General features: G+C 45.5%; 1 protein-coding gene across 1 annotated transcript in view; it reads left to right on the forward strand.

Annotated features, from left to right (window-relative positions):
* LOC139374545 (legumain-like) overlaps positions 1-6,731 on the forward strand; it is a 34,011-nt gene extending 27,280 nt beyond the window's left edge. Inside the window, exons 9-14 of the mRNA XM_071115535.1 lie at positions 805-911; positions 1,292-1,366; positions 3,645-3,815; positions 4,816-4,986; positions 5,983-6,050; positions 6,346-6,731. Coding sequence (XP_070971636.1) covers positions 805-911; positions 1,292-1,366; positions 3,645-3,815; positions 4,816-4,986; positions 5,983-6,050; positions 6,346-6,424 — 671 coding nt within the window. The 3' untranslated portion in view covers positions 6,425-6,731. The remainder of the gene's footprint in view (positions 1-804; positions 912-1,291; positions 1,367-3,644; positions 3,816-4,815; positions 4,987-5,982; positions 6,051-6,345) is intronic.
* The last annotated feature ends 3,219 nt before the right edge of the window (positions 6,732-9,950 follow it).

Genomic DNA, 9,950 nt, shown 5'->3' on the forward strand with positions numbered 1-9,950 from the left:
AACTACGTAGATTATCATCACCAATCGGAGACAGTCTAAAGCAGCAGTATAACTATGTAGATTATCATCACCAATAGGAGACAGTTATTCTGCTTTAGACTGTCTCCTATTGGTGATGATAATCTACATAGTTATTCTGCTTTAGAATATCATCACCAATAGGAGACGGTCTAAAGCAGCAGAATAACTACGTAGATTATCATCACCAATAGGAGACAGTCTAAAGCAGAATAACTATGTAGATTATCATCACCAATCAGTAGTAGTTGAGCTCGAACTGTCTAAAAAAAGTTGGGCTCTTTTTCTGGAACTCTGACTAGTGGCTCTGATATGGCAGCAACTATAAAGATGAGCCTAAATCATCACACCAACCGTGTATTGTTTGTACTCCAATGCAAGATGTAGGGCCTGAGTCCTGCTTGTGCAACTGTAATTTCAGACAGACAGAGAAGGTAGCATGGCCAGTAAATATTTTGGGGATTGTGCAGGGTTTTTATTTCAGCTGTTCAGAATTATGAGGCAGAGAGAGACTTCATCATCATGGTGCGTACGAGGGTGAGTAGAGAAACCTAAAGCCAGGGGGGGGGGTGTGAGCAGTAGCCACGTTAAATTACTCCTGATCAGAATGTGATCCGGCTCCTTAGCTTTGAGAGAGGTTTCCGGAGGGAGAACTCTGTATTCGCAGCCATGGCCTCTACCATATTTTTGTGATGGTGTATAACCAGTGTCCTGGAAGCCATATAGCCTGTTTTTAACGCTCTCCCTCTTCCAGTGTCTTAATAAATCGGTCTGTCTCTCCTTCAGTGTATGCCACCACAGCAACCAACTCCTATGCCTGTTACTATGACGAGAAGAGGAAGACCTACCTGGGGGACTGGTACAGTGTTAATTGGATGGAAAACTCTGATGTGGTAAGTCTGGTACAGTGTTAACTGTTCACTGTGATTACTATTATTTGACCATGCTGGTCATTTATGAACATTTGAACATCTTGGCCATGTTCTGTTATAATCTCCACCTGGCACAGCCAGAAGAGGACTGGCCACCCCTCAGAGCCTGGTTCCTCTCTAGGTTTCTTCCTAGGTTTTGGCCATTCTAGGGAGTTTTTCCTAGCCACCGTGCTTCTACACCTGCATTGCTTGCTGTTTTGGGTTTTAGGCTGGGTTTCTGTACAGCACTTTGAGATATCAGCTGATGTAAGAAGGGCTATATAAATACATTTGATTTGATTTAACTGGATGGAAGACTCTGGTGTGATTAATGTCTTCCTCTCCCTGATTTTGTTGTCCAGGAGGACCTGAGCAAGGAGACCCTAATGAGACAGTTCAAGATCGTCCAGAGCCACATCATGCAATTTGGAAACGAGGTGAGGGATTCAGAGGGGGGGAAAAGTACCTAATTCCCATTGAAATGGCTAGCGATAAGGAATCACAATATATTCTGTTAACTTCAAATCTATTGTCTAGCTTTAAATCTAAAAGAAAAGTTAAATAGTATACAAGTATAAACACCATGGGACCACACAGCCGTCATACCGCTCAGGAAGAAGATGCGTTCTGTCTCCTAGAGATGAATGTAATTTGGTCCGAAAAGTGCAAATCAATCCCAGAACAACAGCAAAGGACCTTGTGAAGATGCTGAGGAAACAGGTACAAAGTATCTATATCCACAGTAAAACGAGTCCTATATCGACAACCTGAAAGGCCGCTCAGCAAGGAAGAAGCCACTGCTCCAAAACTGCCATTAAAAAGCCAGACTACGGTTTGCAACTGCACATGGGGACAAAGATTGTACTTTTTGGAGAAATGTCCTCTGGTCTGATGAAACAAAAATAGAATTGTTTGGCCATAATGACCATTGTTATGTTTGGAGGAAAAAGGGGGAGGCTTGCAAGCCGAAGAACACCATCCCAACCGTGAAGCACGGGGGTGGCAGCATCATGTTGTGGGGGTGCTTTGCTGCAGGAGGGACTGGTGCACTTCACAAAATAGATGGCACCATGAGGAAGGAAAAGTATGTGGATATATTGAAGCAACATCTCAAGACATCAGTCAGGAAGTTAAAGCTTGGTCGCAAATGGGTCTTCCAAATGGACAATGACCCCAAGTATACTTCCAAAGTTGTGGCAAAATGGCTTAAGGACAACAAAGTCAAGGTATTGGAGTGGCCATCACAAACCCCTGACCTCAATCCTATTGAAACTTTGTGGGCAGAACTGAAAGCGTGTGCGAGCAAGGAGGCCTACAAACCTGACTCAGTTACACCAGCTCTGTCAGGAGGAATGGGCCAAAATGTATGTAAAGCTTGCAGTTAGCCACTGATTCATTCCCAAACCACTCATTGTCGAATTTGCGATTTCCGACTTGTTGTGTAATGTTTGTCAAATTGCCGATGAGCACCGATACGTTTTATCTATATGTAACGGATGTGAAACCGCTAGCTTAGTTAGCGGTGCGGCCGACACGTTTTATCTATATGTAATGGATGTGAAACCGCTAGCTTAGTTAGCAGTGCGGCCGACACGGCCGATGAGCACCGATACGTTTTATCTATATGTAACGGATGTGAAACCGCTAGTTTAGTTAGCGGTAAATAGCGTTTCAATCGGTGACGTCACTCGCTCTGAGACCTTGAAGTAGTTGTTCCCCCTTTGCTCTGCAAGGGCCGCAGCTTTTGTGGAGCGATGGGTAACGATGCTTTGAGGGGTGACTGTTGTTGATGTGTGCAGAGGGTCCCTGGTTCGCGCCCGGGTATGGGCGAGGGGACGGTCTAAAGTTATACTGTTACATATACTTTCTCATATGACAAGGATTAAAAAGGATTTGCCAGTAGATTGTCGACTTGATTCATGATGACTGTTAGCTAAGATTTTGAAAGTTAGATGTTGACCTGATCAGTCCAATCAAAGCTACGGTATTTATAATGTGATGTGACATCATTTTATCTGTGGCCAATGACCTTGAGCCTTCTTGGATGGGCACTTCTAATGTAACTCTATGGCAGCACCCAAAGGGGCTTGAATTTTCGAGCTCTCCCTGTAGATTTTGCAGGGATGTGTCTCCATGAGTGACAGAACACTGAGCCAATCACGGCGCAACGCTCCGTATTTTCTGCTGGCTCGCCCCACTACCACAGAAGGCACTGAGCTAGGCTGAAACACCTGCATTTTGGAGCTGCCTTACTCAAGAAAGCAAAACAGAGATCATGTTTGTAGTGGCTTTATTAACTCTGTGATCTTTTTACATTGTTTGCAAACTGATATGTGACTCGTATTAATGCCAACACAACATGCAAAACAGACAAGCCCCCCCCCCCCCCTTTTTTTTTTTTGCTAAAAATGTGGGGCTCAAAACAGACCCTGAATGACTGGTAGCCACTGGTCTCGGTGTTGAACCAACTGGGTGTCTCAGTGTTGAACCAACTGGGTGTCTCAGTGTTGAACCAACTGGGTGTCTCAGTGTTGAACCAACTGGGTGTCTCGGTGTTGAACCAACTGGGTGTCTCGGTGTTGAACCAACTGGGTGTCTCAGTGTTGAACCAACTGCGTGTCTCAGTGTTGAACCAACTGGGTGTCTCAGTGTTGAACCAACTGGGTGTCTCGGTGTTGAACCAACTATATCTATGTTTGTGTAATCTTTCCCTAGACTCTGGCCAATATGAAGGTAAAGGCTTTTCAAGGTAATGCCAACGCCCGGCCTGCCCCCCCCATGACCCTGCAGCCTGTAGTGGAGCCAGGTCTGATCCCCAGCGCTGACGTCCCTATGGCCATCCTCACTAGGACATCCACAGCCGAGGAGTATCTCTACCAGCTCAAGGTAATTGTTACGTTCCCCAGTTTCTGTGTTGTGGTTTTGTTTGTGTGTGTGTGTGTGTGTGTGTGTGTGTGTGTGTGTGTGTGTGAAATTCCCCCAATCAGCTGATTGGTCGGCCCCATTGATGATTGGAGCTGACCTCTACCCTCTTGTCAGAAACAGCTGTCTTTAATTCCAGACTCCTATAGCTATAGAAGTCAGTGTTTGATCAGGGGGAGCTTATTGTTATATCCTGTGTTGGTTGTTTCTCAGAGTTTTGTTTTTGTGAAGTGTTTTTGTAGCTGGTCCTGAGGTTTGTTTATGTCCAAAGGACCGTTTTGATGATTGAAATGGTTGTATTGTTCTGTTTTTGTTCCCGGGGGGGGAAGGGGAAGGCACCTTGGGAGTGCTTAGGCAAGAGGCCTGCGGGAATACATAACCTGTAGTATTTACTGTCTATATACACTAGGTAAGACCTGGGAGGACCACCCCCTGTATTTTGGTTAGTGCACCAGGTGGTGCTAGTTAGGTAAGTTGTGGGTCGGCAGGTGAGGGGGCTTGGACATTTACTTCCTTTGCTTTGGTTCCGTCCAGCCCCTTTTCCCCATATTACTGTGTGACGGAATAAATTCCTTGTAAACGGTACCACTCTCTCTGCCTTTGTCATCCTTACTCACACCTACAGTCCCATACCTGTTTCACTCCACGGGGAGTTGAGTTGTAGCAGGGTGTTGCGTTCCATCTCTGAGAGGCGTAATGGACAGGAAATGGTGTTTACTTTACACTTTTTTTACATTTCCTGACGAACCTGGGTTGTATGCATTTGGGCACACTGTAATGGAAACCAAAGTGTTTCTCAATGAAGTCGCATGGTACCTCCCCATTTCGCTCTATTTTGGATCGTTTTCCGTTTCGTGCCTAATGAACATGACCCCTGGCTATATCATAAGATGCTTCTGTTATTTAATAGAAGTGGGAACCTTGGAGAACTGTTCTGATTGTCTGTGTCCTGTGTGCCCACTAGGAGATTGAGCAGCTGACACAGAAGATGCACAAGGTGGTGCAGTGTGTGACGGGCGATAACCACGAGAATCCGAAGATTCTGAGTGTGAAGATGGATCTGATGCAAAACCAGTGCTACAAGGATGCTGTCAGTCGCTACAAGAAACATTGCTTAACCTGGTTTTCCACTGAGGTACGTATAGCCCGGCCCAGGGTACCCCAGCTCTGATCCAGCCCGAAGGTCTGACCCAGGCCTCACCAGGTCTGACCCAGGCCTCACCAGGTCTGACCCAGGCCTCACCAGGTCTGACCCAGGCCTCACCAGGTCTGACCCAGGCCTCACCAGGTCTGACCCAGCCCCCAGGTCTCCCAGCTCTGACCCAGCCCCCAGGTCACCCCAGCTCTGACCCAGCTCTGATCCAGCCCCAAGGTCTGACCCAGCTCTGACCCAGCCCCAAGATCTCCCCAGCTCTGACCCAGCTCTGACCGAGCCCCAAGATCTCCCCAGCTCTGACCCAGCCCCAAGATCTCCCCAGCTCTGACCCAGCTCTGACCCAGCCCCAAGATCTCCCCAGCTCTGACCCAGCCCCAAGATCTCCCCAGCTCTGACCCAGCCCCAAGGTCTCCATAGCTCTGACCCAGCCCTAAGGTCTCCCCGGCTCTGACCCAGCCCCAAGGTCTCCCCGGCTCTGACCCAGCCCCAAGGTCTCCCCGGCTCTGACCCAGCCCCAAGGTCTCCCCGGCTCTGACCCATCCCCCAGGTCTCCCCGGCTCTGACCCAGCCCCAAGGTCTCCCCGGCTCTGACCCAGCCCCAAGGTCTCCCCGGCTCTGACCCAGCCCCAAGATCTCCCCAGCTCTGACCCAGCTCTGACCCAGCCCCAAGATCTCCCCAGCTCTGACCCAGCCCCAAGATCTCCCCAGCTCTGACCCAGCCCCAAGGTCTCCATAGCTCTGACCCAGCCCCAAGGTCTCCCCGGCTCTGACCCAGCCCCAAGGTCTCCCCGGCTCTGACCCAGCCCCAAGGTCTCCCCGGCTCTGACCCAGGTCTCCCCAGCTCTGACCCAGGCCTCCCCAGCTTTGACCCAGCCCCCAGGTCTCCACAGCTCTGTCCCAGTTGTCATTGTTGTGATTTTAAGTTAGATCAGAGTACAGTATGTGGAAGTTGTGGCGTGTGTTCTTGTGTTACAGCATGAGTATTATCTGCGGGACCTGTACATGTTGTTCAACCTGTGTGTGTCAAGATATGGAACAAATTGGTACTGTATCCATCTCATACCTCCCTCTTTTTATACTTCCCCACAAGGGTTTAGATCAATTCAATTTCTATTCAGAAAATTCCACATTTTCCGCATTGAAGATAATTGGAAGTGACACCAACCTCGCGTTACACTATCCATGTCAATTCAAGCTTTTCAATGAAGACGAGTTTCACTAATGCACGATTTGACCAACAAAAACAAAACAAAAAATGGTTTTGTTCAAGGTTTATTTCATTTCCAGTGAGCTGCTTCCATGGTCTAATAATGTTATTTTTTTGTCTCTCTCCCTCAGTATCCTGATGACAATCGAGAAAGTGTGTCTAGTTGAAGAGACAGGTTGCGGTGTCTGCAAAAAGGAGGGGTCCGAGTAGACAAGTCTTGTCTTTTCACTGACAAGGAATAAAGTTTGAATATTTTTTAATTTTTTAATCACTACTCTCTTCTAATCATAGCTTTGATTTCAAACTTGTTTTTTTTCCCCCTCCGGTTTTAATGAGACCTTTTTTTAAAGATGTGTTTTTATGATGAATTTCACTATATCCCTGTGAGAGTTTGTTTTGGACGAGAATCATGTTTTTCTATTTGTATTTTTTTTACTGCTCTGATTTCTATGAACACTAATGAGAGGAGATCAGGAGCCAGTTTGCCCACTTGGTTGTCAGCTCTGCTCTGCTGGTAGCTCTGCTGGTAGCTCTGCTGGTTGCTCTGCTCTGCAGGTAGCTCTGCTGGTAGCTCTGCTGGTTGCTCTGCTCTGCAGGTAGCTCTGCTGGTTGTCTGCTCTGCAGGTAGCTCTGCTGGTTGTCTGCTCTGCTCTGCTGGTTGCTCTGCTCTGCTGGTAGCTCTGCTGGTTGTCTGCTCTGCTCTGCTGGTAGCTCTGCTCTGCAGGTAGCTCTGCTGGTTGCTCTGCTCTGCAGGTAGCTCTGCTGGTAGCTCTGCTGGTTGCTCTGCTCTGCAGGTAGCTCTGCTGGTAGCTCTGCTGGTTGCTCTGCTCTGCAGGTAGCTCTGCTCTGCAGGTAGCTCTGCTCTGCTCTGCTGGTTGTCAGCTCTGCTCTGCTGGTTGTCAGCTCTGCTCTGCTGGTTGCTCTGCTCTGCAGGTAACTCTGCTGCAGTAGGGTGAAGTTCACCTAGTTTCTGATCTTAATGTCAGTTCTGCCCCCCCCCCCCCCACACTAATGGTTAAGTTTATGACTTGTAGAAGGGGAAGTAGATCCTAGAAGGGACTTCACCCCTGAGCGAGACTGACCTGGAGGTTGACTCCTACAGCATCACACATGATCTGCAAGATAGATCTGCAAGATAACCCAATCTCCTGTTTTCAAAGGATCAGGCTATGTTGATGTTGTCACACGGATTTTGAAATATAACCTGGACAGTCTAAAACAGCTGTGGGCTAGTCATTGCTCTCGTCGTCGGTACCTTCTATATCTAGTCAAGGTTTAATTAAGATATTGTCCGAGTCAGATAATTGTTATCATATTAGGATTGTTTGAGTTAAACGATACAGCTGCTGTACCTGGTTTTGCTGAGGATAGGTACAACAGACACGATGCTCTTTTTAAAAGGTGACGTTTCTGAATGGTCGTCTTGTAGAGCACATATGTTCTGAGAATCGTCACCTCTTTCTCAGTGCATCAAAATGATTTTCAAATACAAAAATGAATACACTCTCCTAATTATACGTAACATATTTTACATAGATAAAACCACATACCTGCATCCAAAAGGAAATAAAACATTTGTAGAGCACATCTGTTCTGAGAATCGTCGCCTCTTTCTACAACAGATGCACAATAGGAGGGACTGGGATCATTCGAGGAGCTAGCCATCGTTCACACATACAGTAGCCTGCTAATACCTTAGCTAGCTATTAACCACATGTTGAATTCAGAATGTTGATATCATCCTAAAAAGTACAATTACAAGTGCATCGTAACAATACCATCCACTTATGAGTAACCTCTAAATATACATCATTATTCATGAACAAAACACTGTGTGTATATGACTTTGTACTTGAAAGAATCTAACTTTTCTGAAGACAGAAAAAGCGTGCTTACCCCTCTCAGTGCATCAAAATGATGTGAGCACGAGCACGCCGGGCAAAACGTAAGTACACACTCTCCTTCTCCCAGGATGCAGGCATACATAATAACAAATCAACACAACATATTGATATATGAACCTGGTGAAATTCACATAGTACTTTAACAACTGTTACACCTGCAGGGTGGTGTGCTGCTGGTTGCTGATAAAACAAACTACTGATTTGTTTTATCCCAGTCATTTTGAACCTCCGATTAAGAAATTGTGCACAGATGTCAATTCAATGTCTATTCTTCCACGTTGATGTTTGGTTTTTGCCATCAACAAAGTCTAGCTGGCCAGATGTATTTTCTTTTGAATTCCTGCAGTGAAAATCTATTATCTCCTGAAAACAAACTACTGATTTGTTTTATCCCAGTCATTTTGAACCTCCGATTAAGAAATTGTGCACAGATGTCAATTCAATGTCTATTCTTCCACGTTGATGTTTGGTTTTTGCCATCAACAAAGTCTAGCTGGCCAGATGTATTTTCTTTTGAATTCCTGCAGTGAAAATCTATTATCTCCTGGAGAACTACATTCTACAGGAATGGGAACACATATTTTACTCAGGAGGGTTAAACAAATCCTGAGTTAGGAGGGAGAAAAAAAAAAGATTTCGACTTGGATTCCAATTTCTAGCAGCATCTGGTCTCCCATCCAGGGGGTCAGTCCCTGGACCAACCCTGCTTAGTGTAACAGTATAGCTTCCGTCCCTCTCCTCGACCCTCTGCACACATCAACAACTGACACCCACGGAGCATCGTTACCCATCAGTCCACAAAAGATGCCCTTCAGAGCAATGGTGGAACAACTTTTTTTTACATTTATTATTATTTATTTTTATTTTTATTTTATTTTTATTAACAACAAATCAATACATAAAGCACATGAGGGAACACAAGCATACATAGATTACAAACAATAGACAATCGAGCTAGGGGCGGGGCTAGGGGGTACAATATCACATTACAATTACATAAGGACCTTAAGGGACATGCATATACTTACAATTCTAACAGCTTTTTTGTTAGTAGAGCATTTAACCGTCTTAAAATACAGTTCAATTTATTTTTGTAGGTTACGAAAATGTGGTTTTCTGTTTGTAAATTTACATTTGTGTATATGAAATTTGGCCAAAAGAATAATGAAATTAATTACATAAAAATGTTTCCGCTTATTTCTATTGTATGTAAAGAATCCAAACAGTACATCTCTCCACAATAGTGTAAAATCTTCATAAATGTGTTCAATTATAAACCTACTGATGTCTTGCCACAGTTTTCTTACATGCATACAATGCCAAAAAAGATGCAAAACTGTTTCTGGGTGGTCATTACAAAAGGAGCAATTTGAGTTGATGTTTTCCTTAAACTTCTTCATATAGTGGTTGGCAGGATAATATTTATGGCTAATTTTAAATCAAATCAAAGAAGAGGACTGGCCATCCCACATATGCTCTCTCTAATTCTCTCTTTCTTTCTCTCTCTCGGAGGACCTGAGCCCTAGGACCATGCCCCAGGAATACCTGACATGATGACTCCTTGCTGTCCCCAGTCCACCTGACTGTGCTGCTGCTCCAGTTTCAACTGTTCTGCCTTATTATTATTCGACCACATTGTTATAATCTCCACCCGGCACAGCCAGAAGAGGACTGGCCACCCCTCATAGCCTGGTTCCTCTCTAGGTTTCTTCCTAGGTTTTGGCCTTTCTAGGGAGTTTTTCCTAGCCACCGTGCTTCTACACCTGCATTGCTTGCTGTTTGGGGTTTTAGGCTGGGTTTCTGTACAGCACTTTGAGATATCAGCTGATGTA

This window comes from Oncorhynchus clarkii, chromosome 19 (assembly GCF_045791955.1).
Source record: "Oncorhynchus clarkii lewisi isolate Uvic-CL-2024 chromosome 19, UVic_Ocla_1.0, whole genome shotgun sequence".
Lineage (NCBI taxonomy): Eukaryota > Metazoa > Chordata > Actinopteri > Salmoniformes > Salmonidae > Oncorhynchus > Oncorhynchus clarkii.